Source organism: Pteropus medius, unplaced genomic scaffold (genome assembly GCF_902729225.1).
Source record: "Pteropus medius unplaced genomic scaffold, Ma_sr-lr_union100, whole genome shotgun sequence".
Classification (NCBI taxonomy): Eukaryota; Metazoa; Chordata; class Mammalia; order Chiroptera; family Pteropodidae; genus Pteropus; species Pteropus medius.
Window position 1 is genome coordinate 62,643,568 of NW_024349800.1, and position 22,251 is coordinate 62,665,818.

Below are 22,251 nucleotides of genomic sequence, written 5' to 3' on the forward strand. Positions count from 1 at the left end.
CCCTGTGGGAGTCTCTGGAGCTCTTCTTGGTGGGAAGAATTTCTCAGGAGCACGACTTCCGGCCTGAAAGGGAAGCTTGCTCGCTTTTCTCCCAGACCGCTTCCTCCCCCCTCCCCCACCACGCGAGGCTGCGGCGCACGGTATGGGTGTGTTTGTGTGTATTTGTGTGGGGAGGGCGTTTGGAGGGAAGATTACCGGGAGCTCCTTGGCCGCTGGGGGGCAGGGATCCCGGTGACAAAGATGGGGGTGTTTTCCCGGTCTTCCTTTTGAAAGCCTTAATCCCCCCTTCAGGCACTTTAAGATTCTTTTGGGGGCCGAGTCGAGGGTCGTACCGGTCCAAAGCGTACCCACTTGAAGCGAAACCCAACCCCCCGGGTCCATCCCAGAGGAGCGTGAGCGGGAAATGCCTCAGCCAACCCGGGCGTCCGGATTCCGCGCCGGCGCAGCCCCCGTCCTGTCTGGAAAGATATCTCCCTGTTGGTCTGTTCTGAGGGAAAGGCACCCGTGGCCTGGGACACGGGTGAGGGCAGAATAACCAGTGGGAAGGCTGCATTTTCGCGAAGGAGTCGGGCGAAGCTGCAGAGCTGCCTTTGAGCCCTGACTCCTTGTCTTCCTGGGTCGGAGGAGATCTTGTAATGGAGTGGCTCTTCGTCTCACACTAACAAGATGCCTGATTTCCTCAGGATTGAGGGGTGAGTGAGCTGAGCGGTGGGGTGGTAGCCCCTGCTAGCTACACGTGAATAGCCCTGCCATCTATTTTTTGGAGGCTTCTGTACAAAATAGAAAATAAAATTCGTCAGAATGGAGAAATTGAGGGCATCTCTGCATTCGATGTTTTTAGGCGTCAGTTTTTGTTACTGTTGACATTTGTGGTTCCTGAAACTCTCAAATCGAGGTATTTGCTTCACCACAAACTAATTTTGGGATTCGAGTGTTGATTTCTAATCATTCCTTGTTTGCCTTGGACTGTGTTGCCTGGGGCAAGTTATGGCTTTAAGGGAGTTTCATCTACTAATTAGGTGTGAAGATACTTACCTCATAAAATATAGAATTATTTTGAAGATTGAATAAAATGGTGTCATTTCAGAGAACTCCAGTGTACGTTAGCTCCTTTCATCCTCACATTAGTGTGGTCAGGCATTTTCCCCTTTTAATGAAGAAAAAACTATCCCTCAGGACTCTAATTTCTAGTTCAGTGATCTTTCCTTTACCTTATGCTTCTTTATAACAGTATAATAAAAGATAAGGTAATAAAGGATATTATTATTAAGTGTTGTTTATTGATTCATTTTAGATTGAAGAATGTCCCGGGTTCCTTTGGGGAAAGTCCTCCTGAGGAATGTCATCCGGCACACAGATGCTCACAATAAGGTGAGAGGTACAACCTAGTTATTCCTCAACACTTAACAAGGGCGTACAGTGTGCCAAGCATTATTTTGGTGCAGTTGGGAGATACAAAGATGAATAAAATAGATAATTACAATACAGTTTGATAAGTACTGTAATAGAGACACAAAAAATGTTTTAGAGCACTGAGGAAAGAATAATGAAATCTGGGGAATTAGGAAGAGCTTCACAGAATGGATGGTATCGGAGGTGCTGATATTTGAACTAGTTCTTGATGAACAGGTTCAAGTTTATCAAGTGGAAAATCATTCCATACAGAGAGAGAACATCAGTTATTAACATGGCAACAGGAAAGCACATGAAGCACTTGTGGCATGGCATGAAATTGTGTGCATCCAGAAAGTAGAGAATGTGGGAGTTAGTGACAGAAGATGAGGCCTAAGTGGATTGTGATGTTTAGAAATTAGACTTTTTCCTATAGGCAATAAAGAAACCATTAAATATTTTTAAGCTGGCTATGTCTTGATTCTATTTGTATTTTAGAAAGATGATTTTTTAGCTGAGTAGGGGATAGATCAGATGGGGTGAAACAGTAGAGAGACCAGTTAGGGAATTGCAGCATTCCAGGTGAGAGATGGTGAGGGGTTCACGTGAAAGCAGTGACAGGGATGAAGATGAGGAATTTAGGAAGTAGAATCCAAAGAAATTGGTGACTGAATGATAGTGATAATTATAAAATCAAGTATAATTACCTTGTGTGGCTAGGTGAATGATGGTGAGGGCATAAATTGAGATAGGGAACAAAAGAAAGGGACAAGTATGATGGGAAAGGTAATTAGTTTGATTTTGAACATGCAGATAGTGAGGTGCTTATAGGATGTCTAAACAGTTGGAAATTCAGACTTGGCGGAAAGAAAAGTTGAGGCCAGACATAAAGGTCTGGGGATTATTGATATATAGGAAATGATAGAGGGCATGAGAATAGAGGAGGTCACCTAGGAGAGCACATATAATGAAAAGAGGACCAAGGACCCTTGTTTGGTTTTCTTTGGTGAACTGTGCAATTCTAGTTTGATCATAAATGTTATTACTGTCATATCACCTGATATTTTGATTGTGAGTGAGGGTGTACCTGTTACCTAAGCAGCCACTGCAGTTGCGTTAAACCACCCCTCATAGAAAGTGGTGCCTGAAAAAGATAAATCTAGCACAAATTTAACAAAATATTACAGGAGGACTTAGAAATAAACATTTCTGTTTTTGGTTAGTTGTAATCTGCTTTTCAGGAAATTCTCTAGCAAGTCTCATGCCATTTTATTTTGCTTTGTTTTTAACAAAAATTATAATGTGAAAATAGACTAGCCTAGAAATTTTAAAGACCTGTCTTTACTAGCTTTTTGACTTTGGTAAAATCTCTGAACTTTTGTTTCTTCTCGGTTAAATATAATAATGGTATCTGCTTTGCTTTCCTCATAAGATTGCTTAAGGTTTAGTTGAGATGATACAATTAAAATCATAAAGCATTTTAGAAACATAAGGGATTATCATTTGTTAATTGCAGCATGCTTGCAAAATTTATAAAGTTATAAGTGTGTCTGTGCAGTGGTTAAAAAGTTCTGTTGCTGCAGAATTCTACATATTTGAGATTTACTGGGTCAGATTGTTTAACTACATTAGAGAAATCAGAATTAGTTTCTGATTTAAACCCAGTTTAAAATCCAATGATTAGTGCAGACTGTATTTTCAGTTACTTTTCTGTGATGTAAAGTGTGATTTTTAGTAACTTCTTTCTTTCCTTTAAAAAAAAAAAATCTAGATTCAAGAGGAATCAGATATGTGGAAAATAAGAGAACTGGAGAAACAGATGGAAGATGCTTACCGGGGGACCAAAAGGAAAATGTTACCCAGCAGTTCAAGGTGAATTTGCCGCTCTGAGAACCAAAATAACTCTTCCCTTATTCAGAATCATCAGCTTGTGTTTAAAAACATTTTGGTATGCTAAAGATAGATGAATGCAGTTCTGTGAGTCCTTAAGCTTTCCATCCTTCATAAAGCTAGACCCAAGCATAAAGGTAATGGCTATGATGCATATGGTTCTACTCTGTACTTATTTGCAATGGAGAATTTAAAAATTTTGCCTTGAACAGTTGTAAACATTAAGGATTCTTACCTTACCTGATGGCTTTTAACCTCAGATTTTCTACTTGTATCTTATGGTCACTTAGCTGATCATTTACTTCTCCTATTAATCTTTCATTCTCTTAGCCTTTTCTTTACCCCACCTACTCACTATATTCGCCAAATCACAGTCTTTCATGTTACCTTCTTAATAATTTGAGTGTAAGTAGGAAGGATTATGCAGGCTTAGTTGTGTTACCTGTGATGGTATAGGAATGTCTGAATGTTAGGAACATCTGTTGGGCCTCATATGCCTGTTAGTGTACAGCAATGTGCATGAAAAATTGCTGAAATACTAGTGCTGATTTCTAAAGCCACCCAGCGAAATAGTTAATAATGAGATATTTAAGGAGAATGAGTATGTCTCCAGAGTATGTGGAGTTTGGAGTGTGATGGCTGTGTGTAAATGGCTTCAGACAAGAAGATATGCAGGGTATCCATGGTAAAGAAAGCAAAGTCTCAACATAAAAATAAATATCTTTTCAGTCTGTTTTCTCTTTGAAAATGGTCCTTCGAGAATACTAGTGCAGGTGATGATTTGTTTTGTATTGGTTGTTCAATTCCGAGTGGCACTTCCAGGAACAAAATATTGTTGAGAGTAGACTATTAATGCCTGTCATGGTGAATAAATCTTTAAAACAAAGATTTAATAAGTCTTTTAATAAATTTATTTTATAAAAAATAAATCTTTAGGGGCAGGGATTCTGATGGTCTCATTTGCATGATTTTCCCTGTAGCTAGAAGAGTGACTGTACGTAGAAGCCCTTAAACATTTTTTATAACTGATTAGCTGGCTTAATGACTGGTTAGTGGATATTTTAAGCACGGATTGAATCAGTGGTTCTCAACTGGTTTTCTACCCCAACATATACTCATGGGTCAGGCCTCGTTCTCATTGTTACTAAAACATCATTACAGCAAGTTGCTGGTTTCTCAGAAAGGTAGTGTATTTCAGAATCTCTAGGGTAGTTCGAAATGTCTTCAGCTGTGATTATACTCTGCTTCCTACTTTGCATGGCCTCCTAGTTGAGAATTAGAGAGCTATAGTGTGCCACAGTCCAGAAGTCATTTCATTTATATTCTGCAATAGGATGGGTAGTTATGGTCAGATATTTACTAAACAACTGTACAGATTTATAGAGAGGAACAGATCATGTCTTTTTACATGACTTTTTAAAATATTAAGTAAGTATCAGGTTGTTTTGTTCTCCCCTTAGCTGTTCAATGAGTTTTGTGCATGATGTTCCATAAAGTAACCTCTCAGATTGCTTCCAAATGTAAAAGTTCTTCTGTTTTCTCATATAGCCGGATGCGTAGTGATGGTTTTGATGAAGAAAGTCAGAGAGACTACTGGAGGCCAAAGAATGAAATTTCTGGAGCACTAGAAGATGATTTTCTTAAGGCTAAATCCTGGAACAAGAAGTTATATGATTATGAAGCTAACATGCCAGACAGGTTTGTGACTAGATTCTTATCGCCATTAACAACATTCAGCCTGAGAATGTGTGCTGTTAACTAAAATTATCGCTACAAAAACTTGTACACAAATGTTCACAGCGTAATTATTCATAATGGCGAAAAAGTAGAAATCCAAATGTTGATTAGTTATTAAATGGGTCAACAAAAGGTGGTATATGGAATGGTAATGGATTGTTATTTGGCAGTAAAAGGAATAAAGTACTGATACATGCTACAACACGGATGAACATTGAAAACATGGCATGTGAAAAGAGCCAGATACAAAAGGCTACTTATTACATTATTCTATTTATATGATATGTCCAGAATAGGCAAATCTATAGAGACAAAAAGTAGATTAGTGGTTGCCATGGGCTCCAGGAGAGGGAGGAATGAAGAGTGACTGCTAATGGATGGAGTTTCTTTTTGGGGTGATGAAAATGTTCTGAAATTAGACCGTGGTGATGGTTGTACAACTTTGTACTAAAAGCCACTGAACTGTACACTTTAAAAGGCCGAATTTTATGGTATACAAATTATATTTTAATAAAGTTATTTAAAGAAAATAGTACCAGTGTAGACAGTATTGTTATGAAGTGGTTTTGGAGAGGGACTTCACAGCTAAAGAACAGAAGATCAGAGTTGCTTATGTTTCTTAAGGAAGAGAATGGCAAGTTTTATAAATGGACACAGGAATGCTTTGTCTGAAACAATAGTGTGCAGTACAGAAAAATGTAGCTAAGTTACTGAGGCTATAATGTGGGGTTGGCTCTACCATCTCTCTTTTTGTCTGTATGTCTGTGTATGCAGACTCCTCGTCTAATTTGTTTTAATTGGCAAAAACATATTGATTGCTTTAACAATATGTATACTAAAATGTCATCTTACAGATGGGGTCACAGTGGTTATAAAGAGTTATACCCTGAAGAATTTGAAACAGACAGGTAAGGCATATAAGCTTACTGGAAAAAAAGTTAGAAACTAAGATTAGTACAAAGTCTGAACTGTAAATTGAGTTTCTAGTTTTTGTAAAGCATCTAATGTTTGCCATTAAATGTAACTGAGAAATAATAGGTGATTTAGATGGGATATGATTGGTATTTTGCCTTTCCCTGATCAATGTTTGACATATATGTAGCACTTAGGATTTTGTCTTTCTCTGATTGATGTGTATTATTTCACACGGTAATTCAGTATGGCGGATTAGAATTTTTCATTTTAAAGATGAGGAAACAAAAACTCAGAGTGATAAAGTCTCATAACCCTGTATCAGAGCTGTTTTAACCCAAATTTCCTACCTAGAATTCAAAATACTAAAGTGTAAATATACTTTTTATTTTCTATAGTAAAGCAGTTTCTCTTTTTTTATTAGTGATCAGCAGGAGATTGCTAATGGAAAAAAAACATCTCCCCAGGTAAAATCATCTACTCACGAATCTCACAAACACAAGAAGTCAAAGAAATCCCACAAAAAAAAGCAGAAAAAAAAGTCTCACAAAAAACAGAAGAAAAGCAAAAGGGAAGCCACAGATGTAACAGCATATTCCTCAAGTGAATTCTCAGAAGAAACTGGGGCTTCCAGTACCAGGAAACAACCACATAAGCACAAAAAAAAATCCAGGAAAAAGTCTCTCAAAAAATCTACTTTAATCTTAGATGCAGAAAGTGACACTTCTCAATCAGATGATTCTGCATCCAGCAGTTCTGAGGAAAGTGAGGAAAGAGACACTAAAAAAACGAAAAGGAAAAAGAAAGATAAAAAAGCCTATATCCCTGTACTTCACAATGAAATACAGGAGAGGACAAACAAACGCACAAATTGGAAAGTGGCTACAGATGAAAGGTCTGCTGAGAGTTCAGAGGACGACTAAATGAGAAACATTCTTCACTTTCCCATGTGACTCTGGATATTTACAGCTCTTGCACCTTGGAGCTTTGCAAGTGACTTGCTCAGCACAGCAGAACTGAGATCAGAGCTGTCCTGTGCCATCTACATATGTTCTGACAGACTTCTACTTTGGCCTGTTAAACTTGATCCTCTTCTTAATAGGGAATCTGGTATTTTGTTATGAAGGTTTCTTGAAGAGATTATTTTTTGCAATTAATTACATTTAACAATAGAGTACATATACAGCAAATTAAAGGACCCAGAAAGTTGAATCCAGTAATGACCTGGGTACACCGATTGGAATTCTGAATTTGAGGAATGCAAGGGCTGAGATCAAGAGGTGGATTAGAATCAGTGCTGTGTAGAATGGTATAAGGGAACATTGTGTTATACACTTGTTGGTTTATATAGCAGGTACCACTTGACTTTTGTCTTCAGCCTTGGTGCTTTGATCTTTCTAAATTTTGGCCTCACCAGTGTGGTCCAGTTTATTTAATGAGGAAATGAGCATAAGAACATTTTTCCTTCATAGCATCCATAGACAGCTGTTATTAGAAGAGACTAGGGTTTTCTGTCAAATTTCTCTGCTGGACAGGGACTATGGCTGTATTTAGTATACCACTAAAATATCATAATTGGATTGTAAATGGTTTTCTAGTTCCATTGCTGTATATTGCCTAAATGGACTTGTGTTCATAATTATTCAGTTGTTTTAGGTAAGTCCTCAACCAAATGGGGAAGAATTAGGAATTAGTCGTGCTGCCTAATGGTTCTCTGAACAGGATTCATGGCAGCACCTGCCATTTAAATGTTATCTTCCTTTTCATTTCTAAATTTATTAATGAACTTTAGAGTTTCCCTGACACTAGGTTGAATCAGTTCCAAAGTGAAACAGGCTTCTCAGGGACATACCCATTTCTTCTCAGTCTGCCTTTGGATTAAACCACCAACCGGAGACTATATTATTTTCCTTTGCTGTATACTGTAATCTTTACTATGTTAATTCTTAAGAAACCAAAATAATACTGAAAGAAAGCTGGCAGAACACAAGTTAATTTTTTCATTATGGCAGATCAAGTGATATATCAGTTTCCTGGTTGTCACTTCATGGGCTGAGTAAACTTGAAAACTCAGACTCTTGGTCTTGGTTCTGCCACTAATTGGTTATGAGGTCCAGAGCAGGTAAGTTAGCCTCCCTGGCCTTACTTTTAACCCCATGTGTGATACAGATACTTCATGGTAACATGGCAATGTAAGACACCAGCAATAGAATATAACTATGACAACATTCCATGAGGTGGTAACATTGTTTTTCTAACTACTGAATTTGTTCGCTTTACAGAACAGATTTCTAGTAAAATGCTTAGTTATAAAATATATGGTTGGCCAGAGGTTCCCTATCCCGATTATAAGCAGGTGCTACCTTTTGGGATATTTATTTTAAATATTAGTAGTTTGATACTCAATTGTCAATGTTCCATGGTAAATATTTTTACCTTTGGGATTAGTAAGGGTGCAAGGGGGGAAGAACAGTCTCTAATTACTACCTCTTAACCTAAAGCAATTGTTTTGTTCTCAGAGCAAGTGAAGTCTGTTGGAAGGTGTTCTTGTTTTATCTTTTTAGCATTGTTTCTGTGCTATAAAAGTACTGATTCTAAGCACAGACTCAGGAAGATGGGCCAGTGGAACAAGGCAAACCTAGGAAGTTGATTCTGTTTGGATCTTGACCTTTCCTCCCTCCCATATTAGCAGGCCTATCTCCTCATGAATACACATCTTGCCTGTTTTGTTTTGTTTTTTTGCCATGTTTACCTTTTCTTGGTCATGTATAAGCAATAAAGCTGTTTTCTGTTCACCTTTCTCAACCCCAAATTCTCTTCTATGCCATAGGCTAAGGCTTTGATATATCTTTTAGCCCCCTTCAATATGGCTTAAGGTGGCTCTTCAAAACCTAAGAGCTCCCATTTGCAGTATTGGCCTTGGAACATCTTTATTTCTACTGTTCCTGCCAATCAGAGATCTTACTAAATCCTAAAATGAGATTAAAACAAAAGTTGGAGAATTCACATTTATTGAATACTGTTGTGATATTTATTTGGAATTTCCGAATTCCAAATAAATAAATTTCACTTTTGAACATTTGATCTATTACTTTTTAGCACCAACAGGCTTGGTAACAGCCTGAAGTTGACGTGACAGTAGGCTGACAACTTCCCCCGACTGACCCTTAAATGTGCTTAATAACAAGTCCTTTGCTGCTTCTGTCATTCTCCCAGGGAATGGTCTACTGCCCACCTTTCTGTACAATCTGGGCAAACCGACTGGTGATAGCAAGAGTAGTGTCAATGAAGCGGTCCACGCAACTAGAGAGACAATTTTCAGTGCGAGAGTCTAGGCGATTCCCTGGCTTCTCCACACATTTATCCCAACACAGCTCCATGAAGTGATGCACCTAAGAGGAAAGAAAAATAGTAACCACTGGGGTCTGCATATGGGCCTATCTGCCAATTTTCTTATTTTCTTCCTATTTTCCTCATTTCTTGTCACTTGACTAAACCATTCTTTCAATCAATAAACCGTGGGCTCTCCTCTTTTCTCACTTCCTGTCACCAACAGGAATGAGGTCCAGATTCTCATCCCCACATTGCAACAATCCTTGAGTAATTAAAAACTACTAGCCAACAAGTTACCCTTGTGTTTGCTTAATATATCAATTTCTCTGTTAGCCACTCAGGGCACTCCCTTATTTAACCACCAACTCATACAGTTTGAAAGAGGCCAGCACAGCATACTGGACTTAATACTCCTGTAATGCCCTCCCTAAAGATTTTATCCATTCTTCAAAACAGTTGAAATTCTTACTTCCTAGAAGGCTACTGTCTATTTTCTAATTGTGTCAAGTCTGTAATCAGATTGTAAATTTTCAGGCAAGTTTAATACCGTCTTTTACATTCCCAAACTAGCATTAGAGTAAACTGGGACAGTATGGTACCAATTAATTTCCCCAAACCAAACCCATCCCTTAGAAAGTAGTTAAGTTCTTAACCTTTCTGGAGTCATGGGCACATTTGAGAATCCAATGAAACTTATGGATCCACTTTCCAGAAAAATGTACACACTGGCATAGAAGACGTGTGCACTTTCATAATGTCCAAGTCCTTAACACTTTCTAACCAAGGTTCTTGCTACTTATTCTCCGTGAACCCTCTCTCTCTCAACGGCCCAATGTGGGGATAACCATTTACCTAGAGCTCACTATTTGGAAGAGAGGGTACTAAGCATTCAGTCAACCCGCGATCCTAAAAGGAGCCTCACCACCGCTTAAGAGGCGTGGTTAAGTAATTAACCTAAGGTCATGCAACTAGCTAATAAGGGCCCACGCTGGGGTTCTAATTATGCCTAAAGGGCTCCAACACCCTTGTTCTAAACAAATAGTCTCGAATCTAGACTGATTACTTCAGAGGCCCCCTCTTTTCCAGTAACGTTCTACTGCTCCATCGTTTTCAAATACATTATTGCATTTGATCCTCACAATCTAGTGGGGCAGCAGGCGACTGTGAAACTAAAACTCAGTGCATGGGTGTCTAATCTAGGGGCTCCTGTTCTGTCAACTGGCAGAGAGGTAGGATTAAAACCTAGATCTTCCCAATGCCAGCCCAGAATGCTTGTCGCCAAACTAGGCGCCTGTGCCCTTGTGTCGCCCAAACCTTCCTTTTCTTCTTCACCCTTTTCCCCACGCTGGGCTTGCTTAGAAGGCATATAAGCACCACCGGTCACCAGCGGCCAGAGTGCCAGGACTTGTTTCTTCTGCGAGAGGAACCGGGCGTAGCAAGGCCATCTGGGGGCCTTACTGCGCCGCCAGCGTACAGAGCTCTGCGGGTGCCCGGACCTGTACTTCACCCTCCTTTCTCTTCACCCTGGTCCCTGTCCCTGTACCTGTGCAGTGAACTGAGCCTTTTGCTGTTCGGCCGCCACCAGCCGCTGCAACTCTGCTTCATCCGCCTCCCCCAGCTCCGCCATTGTCTGCGTCAGGGTCCGGACCTGCGACCGGCGTGAGCGCGCATGTGCGGCGCGCGCGCGCCGACTCTCGACTTCCGGTTCACCTAGCGTTTTTTCTTTTCCTTGTTTTCGTTGGTCGTCGTGGAGTGGGAGTTGTCTTGTGACTGCTTCCGGGCTGCTGGATGACCTTGAGCCTTCAGGAGCGAGATGGCGAGTATCTGGAGGCTGAGTGTTCTCTGCGGTGCCCAAGGAGGCCGAGGTGAGGTGTCCTGGCAGCCGGAGGTCCTTAACGCAGCCTCCAGCCGGGGAAGGGGATGCGGTGAGGATTAGGATACTGAGTGGTGAGCCTTCTGGACCAAGGAATTCCTACTCCTTTGGCCGCTTTGGCTTCTGCCGAAACCACTGCAGTAACCACCGTTGCCTACGGGCCCAGATATTCACCCGAGCGCGTGTCGCTTCTGCTCTGGACCGACGTGGTCTCTTAAAGAGAACTCCTTCTGGCAGTTACAGCTTGCTGAGGCTATTATAAGAGCTCTCATTGTCTCCTCATTCATTGTTCTTAGAATGCTCGCACTCTGAATCGGAAAAGAGTATGTAAGTCCCAGTACCTGGTCTTGCTCATTTTCCCTGGAGTTGCTGTAAGAGTGAGAGTGATCAAATCTGTAGTCATTGAACTGGACATTTACGTTATGCGGGGCACAGTAAAGTTGTGGTACAAATGTGAATAAAACATAGTTCCTGCCCTCAGAGAATTTTCCTTTTTATAGGGAAAACACATATAAGCATAATTTAACATAAAACAAAAACTCCTGTGCTGTACATAAATTGTTACTCCAGTCCAGAGAGAGAATGTATTTAGCTCTGTGTCTGGAAGGATTACCCTGTTTCCGTTCCTCAAGAAGAAGTATCTGATTAGAGAGTCTTGAGGATGAGGAAGGCCACAGGAGGAAGGGCATTAAAATTAGAGCTACTGGATGAACAAAAGCATTGATGAAATGTAGAAACTGGTTGGCATGAGAGGAAACAAAACAAATCGGATATTATTAGAATGTGAAGCTCGATAAGGAATGAGAGATGAATCTGGAAAGGTGAACTGGAATCGAATCACAGAAGAACGTGTCTCGATAAGGAGTATGCATTTTTACGTGATGTGAATGGGAGCCACTGTAAGATTTGACAGAGACTTGCAGTTTAGATTGACTACTTTGGTAATAGTATGCTAGATGGCCACCATAGGACGTGGGGCAAGCTAAGACACAGGGAGACGAGATATGGCACTGTTGAAGAAGTCCAGGAAAGAATGGCGAGGTCCTGAATTTGGAGAGCAGTACAAAAAAGAGAAGATTGTCTCAAGAAATGTTAAGGAGATAATAGCAATATGATTTGACGATTGACTTTGAGATTTCTGGGTTAGGTTAAAGAGTAGCTGGGATGTCATTAAAGTGGGCAACATGGAAATGGGAGTTTGGAAAAGAAAGTGAGTTGAAGGATGATTTGAGAGTGGTGATTGTGAGGACCATGTAGTATATCTCAGGGGAGAGGCTCAATAGGCACATAAACTTCTGAAACTGGAGAGATATCAGGGCTAGAGATACAGAATTGGGTGTCATCAGCTAATAAGCAGTAGAAGCTGAATGGACAGAATGGCCAGGGCGGGGTAGAGGAAGTGAGGAGAGCAATGGGCAGCTGATTAGAATCCTGGGAAAACATTTAAGAGTGATGAATTCAGGAGGAGACTGATATAAGATGGTCAGAGAATCAAAGGGAGAACTGGAAGAGAGTTCTGTCAGAGCAAAGAAGGGATGAAGGCCGCCAATGCCAGGTGATACAGAAAGGCCCAGTGAGATGGAGACTGAACAGTACCTGTTGGATATGGCCATTTGAGACCATTGACACCTTACCAAAGCAGCTTTGATGGGGATAAAAATAAGTTTTAATGTTGAAGAATGATAAGGAAGTGAGGAAGTTGAGGTGATTTAGACAACACTTTAAAGAAGCATGGTTTGAAAAAGAGAGCAGGGGAAGAGTTCATGGGCATTAGTTAGAGAATATGGGATCAAGAGAAGAGTTAAGTCTATTATATCAGTCGAGGGAAAATGGCCAATAGGAAGGAGAGATTAAAGATGCAGGAGAGAAATTGCTTTTTATTGAGTGCTTGTACTATTCTGGAAATTATACTGAACACCTTGCATATATAATTTTCAACAGAGTATTATGAAGTAAGTGTTGTTATTTCCATTTTACAAATGAGGACATTGAGGCTTAGAGTGCCTATTTAACTTAACTGGTGATCATCTCAGAGCTAGTAAGTGGTGGAGTTGGATGAACTTAGGTCTGCCTGTTTTTTTAACCAAGAGGTAGGATCCCAAAGGGGACAGAAATGAATGGGTTCAAGAGTACAACTGGAGAAATTGATCTTGAAAAGGATGATAGTAATAGATGAACTTCCCAAACTAGAGTGTATTCCTTGAGGACAAAGACTGTGTCTTTTATCTTTTACTCCAGTGCAGAGCAGATGAATAAATGGAAGGAGAAAGGAGCTATAATTTAATTTTTAAAATCAGTAAAAGTGAAGCCCTTTTACATAAGTGGTTCATTGATTTTTCAATCTTTCAGTGGCTCCTTAGTCTGACTTTATAGCAACCTAGTGAAATAGATACTATCCTTGTTTTATAGATGTGATGTTATCCCCTATTTGGGTTGAAGTAGCTTGCCTATGGTCATTTAAAAAGTCTCAATCCCATTAAAGGAGAGGTGCTTCTGATCTTCCTAATGTGTCTCTTCTCAGCTCTCTTCCTCCGAACCCCAGTGGTCAGACCTGCTCACATTTCAGCATTTCTCCAGGACCGACCTACCCCAGGATGGTGTGGAACGCAGAACATTCACCTGTCACCCAGCCGTCATTGTATGTTTTCTCCATCGTTGCTGTTTTCTGGGCTCTGGCTGTTTTCATCTGGGCTAATTATCATGCCTTTGGCAAACACTTCTTGTCGGTAGGGGGAACTCTTGCATTAGACTCTGTCAAAAGACCTAGCCTACACCTTGGGGCAGACAATGCCAACATGGTCGAATAATTCCATTTATATTCATAGAGAACCTCCTGGTCTAAATCTTTAAAATTTTTAAAATTTTGAAACAAAATAGCTCTGTAAGAAGAGTCTGTTCAGTATAGTTGAGTCATTTATTCAGTTAGCTAATGGAGAGGAGCCAAATATGAATAATTTAAAATGGTAGACAAGTTAAAAAGTTATACACACACATACACACACACATATAGTTGTAATTGACGTTTATTTTTATTGAGGTTGATATTAAAATCATATGGCATTTCTTAGGTGAATATCATTTAGATAGTACAAAAATTAGTCTTAGAAAACTTGTAGGTGAATAATAAGTTAACTGTCTTTTCATTTTTAAAGTCTGGAAAAATCAGTATTTTACTGCCTTCTCTTGATTCTTACATCAACTGCTTAGATATAGTTGCAGCTGAGTTATGAGAAATTAGACAAGTGTAGTCTTTCTGCTTTTTGGAATAATTTTATTTTTGAAAAGTTTTTGTTTTTGCATTCTTTTGCTTAGTTTAGTTAGGTTAGCAGAGTGGTTTTAACTTGGAGTACATGAGATCAAAGGAAAACCCCAAAGTTATAAACATAGTTTTTAATGTATGTTTACAAGTGCATTTTTCTGGGGAGTTGCACCATCCTTTTATTAGATTCCCAGAGGGGTCTGTAACCAAAAAATGATAAGAAGCTCTCAAAGAAATGTTTAGAGCCCATTTTAATTTTTCGCTTGTTTGAAATAAATTTTTGTGTTCCTTATCTGTTGGGCAATTTATAAGTGATGGGACAGAACAAAGACCATGATCTTAAAAGTTGACATCAGAACTTTGCTTCTCTTTGAGTTGATTGGTTTAATTTTGTTTTAGGAGGATTTTTTAATATTACCTTACTTCCAAAGATTAGAACGTATAAATAAAAGAGGTAAGTTTTAAAGGAATTTCTCAGGTGTCACTAACTTATATACATAAGATATCTGTCTATTACCCTGAAGTCCAAGATTGGTAATTCTGCAGATATTTTGTTCATTTTCATGCCTGTAAGTAAAGTGGATTTGTCTTCTAATCAACATATGCAGGTGTTGAGACATCCTGTACTAAAAGAAGGGAGATAGTATCTCTTTCGATTACCTTCTTTTTCTTACCCTCTTTATGCTCAGAGTTAAGTCTTATATGCATCCTGTTTGCTATTCTGTCAGTTTGGGTTCTGTTGTGGCAAATGTTGAATGTGAGAGATGTGTTTCCCCCTTCAGCTCTTATGACTCTGGTTCTTCCTTTCTATAGCTGGTTCCAAGGCTGCATCTCTCCATTGGACTGGTGAAAGGGTTGTCAGTGTTTTGCTCCTGGGCCTACTTCCAGCTTCTTATTTGAGTCCTTCTTCAGCGGTGGACTACTCCCTAGCTGCAGTCCTCACTCTCCATAGTCACTGGCAAGTACAGCAGTCCTTTCAGTATTACGTTGTCTGCTCAGTTTGTTTGTTGTGAGTTTCATTATTACATATAAGGGAGAAGTTGACTGCGATACTCAAGACCTGCAAAAAACTTTTAAAACATATAAAATATATTTATGTCCAGGTTTGTATATGCACCTGCCCATTTGATGTCTTCACTTCCATATCTAATAGATATTTTGAATGTAGCATCCTATAAAATTGAGTTTCTGATGTTCCCTAGATCTCTTCCTCCAGCACTCTTGCCCATCTGAATTAATAGCATTTCCTTTCTTCCATTTGTTCATACCCCAGACTTGGTCATCATTCCAGAAGTAGTCTCCTAACTGGTCCCCCTTCTGTCTACGCCCAATACAGCTGCCCCAGTGACCCTGTTAAAATATTAAGTCAGATCAAGACATTTCCTTTCCCAAAACCCTTTGTTGTTTCCTAATCATATTCAAACTAAAAGTAGAATTCATAAAGTGGTCTAGATTCTATGTGATCCCTGTTTCTTCTTCATCTCCACCTACTCTCTCCCTCATTCACATTGACTTCCTTGATAATTCTTTAACATGCCAGGGACACTCTAGGCCTCAGGACTTTACTCTTACTATTCCTTCTGTTTTAAACTCTTTTATATATTTGGATTGTTCCCTCTAATCCTTCACATCTTCAATGTTAACATTCTTACCGAAGTTTTCTCTAACCACTTACTCAAAATCTCAGTGTCCTTCCCAACATTCCTTATCTCTCTCCCCATTTTATTTTTCTCAGTAGCACTTACTACATTCTAATATATTGTCTATTTAATATTTTATAGATTCCTTGTCTTCCCTCACTAGAGTGATAGCACAGATACAGAAAATCACAAGAATCAAATCTATGGCTTAATGAAGAATTATAAGGGTAATACCACCCAAGTCAATAAATAGAACTTTGCCGCCTGCTTCAGAAGCCTCTTTGTTGTGTTCTATTTCTGTCATAACGCTTCAACAGGAACCATTATCCTGATTTTTATAGTAGTCACTTTTTTATATTTCATCATAATTTTGTCATCCAAAAGTGCATCCCATAATCTATAGTTCATTCTTGCCCTTTAAAAAAAAAGAAATATGATAAGGATTTTTGACAGTTTTTGTTTGCTATTGTATCCTTAGTGCCTAGATCAGTACCTGACACATAGCACTAATTAAATATTTATTGAATGAATGAATTTCCAGTTTTTATTTATTTTATCCAGTGTAGTTATTAGATTTTCTCTGTTAGTGAACCTTCTAGAAAGTTTATAAGTAACAGTTGGGTTCCCTGAGTTGTTCATTTTATGTTGTTTTGCAAGAACAGTCTGATATCGTGAATAGGGAAGCGTTTTGGGTTGTTAGAACTGAAAAGACTTGGGGGAGTATCTTAACCAGCCCTGTTATGTTACAGATGTGGAAACTAAATCCCAGGGAGGTTAAGTGATGTGTCACAATCATTTTCTAGCCAGTGTTAAAGGGGCTTTTGTTTACCAAGGTTTTTAGGGTTTGTTAGGAGAATTGCCCTTTAACCACGTGGACTTTTCAAAATAAAGGATTCCAGTTGCATATGAAATATTAGGTTATAAGTACAGTAATATTTCTCTAATACATGATATTTTGGAAGGAGATCCATCTAAATTAATCAAAAATTAAAATGAGAGAATTTTTTATTAAAATTTTTTATTAAAATTGACTTCTCCAGTTATCTCACTAATTTTCTTCCTTTTCACACACACAAAACAATGAATCAAGTTGTCTGTAATTGTGCACCAGTTCCTCAGCATCCAGTCTCTCTTAACTCGCATTAATTGGCCTTTTATCCCAACTATTTAACTATAGTCATTCTTACTAAAGTCACCAAAGACCTTTATTTTCTCCATATCCACTTGTCTGTTCTCTGTCCTCCATTTATTGAACTCTCAGCAGCATTCAACTTAATTGAATATTCCCTCTTTAAGTAATTTTTCTTTGGCTTCCTAGATGCCATATTCACCTTGTTTTCTTCATCTCACCAGCTGTACCTCTCAGTCTCAGCTAGTTCCTTGTCCTCTTGTCTGACTTGAATAATAAAGATCTGAACTTGGGGCTTAGTCTTGGCCTTCTTAATTTCTATATCTATATACTTTCCCATGGTGAGCTCAGATGTGACCTCTTTTCCTGAGCTGCAGACTTATATTTCCAGTTGTCTAATAGACATAGCCACTTGGATGTCTAATAGTCATCCTAAATTTAACTTTGTCAAAATCACTCCTTTTCCCCTCATATCTCTCTCAATTTCCCTTCAGAATCTCTGTCTTGTTCTTCCCTAACTCAAATCTAGTTGCTCGAGTTGAAAATTCTAGGAATCATTCTTGATATTTCTTTTTGTCTTACACACATCCAGTCTACAGTTATTTCTGTTGGTTCTTAAGCATAGTCTGAATTGTCACTTCACACCATTTCCCCTTTCACCAGCCTAGGTTAAGCCAGAAGTCTTGGGTAGACTACTTAAGTTTTCTGTTCCTGTTCTTGCCCTCCTTTTCCTGCCAGCACTGCCGCACTATAGCCAGAGTGATCTTATTAAAAATAAAAGTACAGTTATCCAGAGAAGATACACAGCTAGCCAATAAGCACATGAAAAAATGCTCAACATCATTTTTATGAGAGAAATGCAAATCAAAACCATGAGAGAAATGCAAATCAAAATCAAATCAAAAACACTAAAATGGCTGTAATCAAATAGAAGGGCAGTAACAAGTGTTTCAAGGATGTCACAAAGTTTGAATCCTCATATTCTGCTGGGAATGTGAAATGTTGCAGTCACTTTGGGAAACAGTTTGGCAGATCCAACAAAACGTTACCATGTGTCTCAGAGATTCTACTTTTAGGTGTATAGCTCCCCAAATTGAAAACATATGGCCTCACATGAAAATTTGTACAGGAATGTTCATAGCAGTGTTATTTATAATAGCTAAAAAGTGGAAACAATCTAAATGCCTACTGGCTGATGGATAGCTAAACAAAATATGATGTAGTTTTACAAAGGAATACAGGCATACCCTGGAGATAGTGCAGGTTCAGTTCCAGACCATGGCAATGAAACTAATATTGCAATAAAGTGGGTCACATGAATTTTTTGGTTTCCCAGTGCATATAAATGTCATTTGCACTGAATGTGCTGTAGTCTATTAAGTGCATAATAGCATTATGTCTAAAAAATGTACATACCTTAATTTAAAATACTTTTTTGCTAAAAAATGCAAACCATTATCTGAGCCTTTAGCAAGTCATAATTTTTTTGCTAGTAGAGTGTCTTGTCTTAGTAACATCAAAGATCACACTATAACAAATATAATAATAATGAAAAAGTTTTAAATATTTTGAGAATTACCAAAATGTAAAACAGACACATGAAGTGGTCAAATGCTGTTGGAAAAATGGCACCAGTGGACTTGCTTGACACAGAGTTGCCACAGATCTTCAATTTGTAAAACCCTTCAATATCTGCAAAATGCAATCAAGCAAAATACAATAAAATGAGATATGCCTGTGTTATTTGATCATACAAAGGACTTAAGTACTGATACGTGCCACAAAATTATGCTAAGTGAAAGAAACTCGACACAAAGGCCACATCATATACGATTGCATTTATGTAAAATGTTTAGAATAGGCAAATCCATAGAGACAGAAAACAAATTAGTGATTGGGTAATGGACTAATAGCTACAGGGTTTCTTTTGGGGGTGATGAAAATATTTGGAGTTAAATAGTGATGATGTTCACAACTCTGTGACTATACTAAAAGTAATTCAATTGTGTACTTAAAAAGGGTTAATTTTATAGTATGTGAGTTGTATCTCAATAAAAGTGTTATTAAGAAAAGTAAAATTAGGTCACTCCTTACTTAGGTCACTCCTTATTTAAAGCACATGTGTGGTTTCTCATGTTTTAAGTAAAATTCAAACTTCTTTTTATGACTTTTAAGTCCCTATGTGATCTGTCCCCACCTTTTGATCTCCATGTTCTCCAGTCAACTAACCTTTTTAATATTCTTAAAGATGCCAAGGTCATTGTCAATTTTGCTTGGAATATTCTCATTGAGGTCCAAAATATTGCAAAACATTTCTAAAATAGTTCTTCATAGCACATATGTATTCTTCTTTCTCCTTCATTAGAATGTATGTTCCATAAGGGGAAGGATGCTGTCTCAATTTGCTGTACTCTCAACATCTATAACAGGTTCTGGCACATAATATCTGCTTACTACATTCTTTTCAAATAAATGAAAAACTCTGGAGAACATTTGTTTTAGTTAAAAAACAAAAAACCAAAAAACAAACCAAGATTTTGTAGATAGAGTAGCATTGATTACTCTCTCTTAAATGAGTGATTCCAGAAAACTGAATCTGAAGAATGAGAAGATGTCTTTATTATTAGGAAATGCTTGCTTCCTTTATTTTGGTTTATGATCTTGTTGCAGTTTGAACCTGATTGATTATCTTTTTGCAGTCAAGTTATCTGTATAACCTTCTAACCACATTTCTGGTTTTTTTTGTACTGTGATTTTTTTTTCCTTAGGGGCCTTGGACAGGTTGTTACTGACTATGTACGAGGGGATGCATTGCAGAAAGTCGCTAAGGCAGGCCTTTTGGCACTCTCGGCTTTCACCTTTGCTGGGCTTTGTTATTTCAACTATCACGACGTGGGCATCTGCAAAGCCGTTGCCATGCTGTGGAAGCTCTGACCTTTTTGACTTAATACCTTGAGAATTGATTGTACTCCTCTTTGCCTCTGCTCTGTCATGCCATTCAGCTCACAGTAAGGAGGAAATAACTTAAGTCCATTGGTGAGATTAACCTCTTCTAATCACCTGGTTATTTTTAGAATTTAATCTTTGAGGAAAAGGTTTGAGAGGAATTATATATATCCAAGAGATTGTAAGGCTGAGTTTCTTATTCTGACGAGTTAATGGAGTTGCCTCCCAGCTTCTCACTAGACTCACAATATAACTAAACGTGAGCTTTTGCATTTTAATTTATCAAACTCTTAAAGGGAATTCAACTTTATAACTATCAATGCCTGAGCAAACGTCTATATTTGTCCTGGGAATGATAGAGAAAGGGAAAGACTGTTAATTCATAAAGAAAGACGACTGAATCTTACGCATTGCTTAATGTTTGAAAACTTCTCCCTCTGTTCAGTTGATACCGGTTACTGATGGTTACATGTCCTTGGGAAACTTTAAAATTAGGATATGCTGATAGTTCACATTACTAATTTCTAAATTCTGGGAAAAAGAGCCTGGAAAGCTTCTGAATATAGAGAAGTTCCAAGTAGAGAAGAGATCTCCTAGTAATTAATATCAAAATATTATAGATTCTAAACTGAGATTTGATTCTCAAATGTGTTCATTTTACTTGTCCTGAAAAAATGTTATCTGCAAATATAAAACTTTAATAAATTGTCATTTTCCCACTGTGGGAATTTAATGTGAAAATGTATTCTATGAAAATAAAGTTTTTTAAAAAATAAAATTCTATATAATAAAAATGTATTCTACTCTTTTATATATTAACTGTCCCTAGTTTTATTTAATAGTGTTGAGTTTATTGTATCTACAGCATTAAAGTAGGACTGAGTGTTTAAATTTCCTTCTGTGGCTTAGCAGTTAGGTAAATCAGACACAAAGTACTATAAGACAAAAAAGATTTACGTGTAATAGGCAGAAATATACTGAGTATAAGTAGTTAGTATGAGGAAGGTATTAGTAGAAATTAGAATTAGTTCCAGATTATGGAGTTCAATGAATGCCAGCCATTGGAATTCAAATTATATTCTATGTGCACTTAGCCTGGTATATGGGGTGAGTGAGTATAAGGCCTGATGGTTTGTTTTTCCTAGCAACATAGAGGAACTGGGACTTGGCACATTTCACTCACTGAAGACTTTACTGGGCAGCTGAGGCGAACTCGATAGGGAGCTGGCTAGAAGGGTGTGTTCATGAATGTTAAAGAGAAGCTCCCTTTAACACACTTATGGCCTTGTATGAGATTCAGGTATGTATTAAGGGTTTAGGAAGAGGTGATTGATTCTGTTGGGGTGAGTTAAAGGTGTCGAAAGGGAGTGATGCCTGAATAGCAGTGGTTCACTAAGGAGTGGTGGTGGGCCAGTCCGCCCTGCAGGGAGGAGTATTCTGTTACTGACATTGTTTAGAATGGCTATTTCATGATGATAAAAAGTAGACTGACCTTTAGTCAATGTTACTGTTTTGAAGTTCTCTGTAGACAATGATCTTCTCTCCTGTTGTTCCTCTGTAACCCTGGCCCCTTTCCCCTGGCACACCTCAGCACACCCCGGCGCATCACGGCTGTAAAATGCAGTGATGAGATGGGGTTGTACATATAGTCAAAATGGGGAGGGCAGTAACTGGATATTATGGAATCCTGTAGCTATCATTAGTATCATCAGATCCTAGTTTGGATCTGGAAGGGTCTGATGCTAATAAGCTTCATTAGATGGTGATTGAGAAGTTAAAGTGGAGACTGGTTGGTTTTGTAATTAGGATGGGGCTGAACTGTCGCTTTGGAAAATTGGTTGCTGTGACCTGCTGCATCGGCAGAGAAAGTGAGGCAGGGAATAACAGCAATAAAAGGTTTCTGAGGTTAAGCAGGACATGATCAGAATTGTGCTTCAGAATTTAGGTGACATTAGGAAGGTCGATAAACTAGAGGCAGAAGGACGTATAAGAGGATAGAGCTAGAAGAAAGGGCCTGAACTTTGATAGCGGCAGTGGAATATCAGTCAATTTCATAAGGTTTTGTAGAAGTCAAAAACATTCGTTGTTAGGTACTAAGTACCTCATGTAATTGGTACTGTGCCAGGTACTGTGGCTAGAG

General features: G+C 38.5%; 3 protein-coding genes across 5 annotated transcripts; 2 read left to right on the plus strand and 1 right to left on the minus strand.

Annotated features, from left to right (window-relative positions):
• Positions 1 to 6: 6 nt before the first annotated feature.
• NKAPD1 (NKAP domain containing 1) lies at positions 7 to 8,736 on the plus strand. Of its 2 annotated transcripts, none has more exons than XM_039887906.1 (6): positions 7 to 140; positions 1,295 to 1,371; positions 3,164 to 3,264; positions 4,831 to 4,980; positions 5,874 to 5,927; positions 6,356 to 8,736. In XM_039887906.1, exons 2-6 carry the CDS (start codon positions 1,303 to 1,305, stop codon positions 6,852 to 6,854), a joined length of 873 nt encoding a protein of 290 aa, XP_039743840.1. In that variant the 5' UTR covers positions 7 to 140; positions 1,295 to 1,302; the 3' UTR covers positions 6,855 to 8,736. The 2 variants fall into 2 exon arrangements, with proteins under 2 accessions (XP_039743840.1, XP_039743839.1); XM_039887905.1 differs by lacking the exon at positions 7 to 140 and adding an exon at positions 453 to 692.
• A 189-nt stretch (positions 8,737 to 8,925) lies between these two features.
• On the minus strand, positions 8,926 to 10,961 carry TIMM8B (translocase of inner mitochondrial membrane 8 homolog B). Its single transcript, XM_039887914.1, has 2 exons — positions 10,808 to 10,961; positions 8,926 to 9,323 (listed from the first exon to the last, which is right to left on the minus strand). Exons 1-2 carry the CDS (start codon positions 10,889 to 10,891, stop codon positions 9,156 to 9,158), a joined length of 252 nt encoding a protein of 83 aa, XP_039743848.1. The 5' UTR covers positions 10,892 to 10,961; the 3' UTR covers positions 8,926 to 9,155.
• A 12-nt stretch (positions 10,962 to 10,973) lies between these two features.
• Positions 10,974 to 20,878, plus strand: SDHD (succinate dehydrogenase complex subunit D). 2 transcript variants are annotated; one of them, XM_039887912.1, is made up of 4 exons: positions 10,974 to 11,129; positions 13,659 to 13,775; positions 15,210 to 15,354; positions 19,934 to 20,852. In XM_039887912.1, the coding sequence occupies exons 1-4, from the start codon at positions 11,078 to 11,080 to the stop codon at positions 20,097 to 20,099; spliced, it is 480 nt and encodes a 159-aa protein (XP_039743846.1). In that variant the 5' UTR covers positions 10,974 to 11,077; the 3' UTR covers positions 20,100 to 20,852. The 2 variants fall into 2 exon arrangements, with proteins under 2 accessions (XP_039743846.1, XP_039743847.1); XM_039887913.1 differs by lacking the exon at positions 15,210 to 15,354 and having other exon boundaries at positions 19,934 to 20,878.
• The last annotated feature ends 1,373 nt before the right edge of the window (positions 20,879 to 22,251 follow it).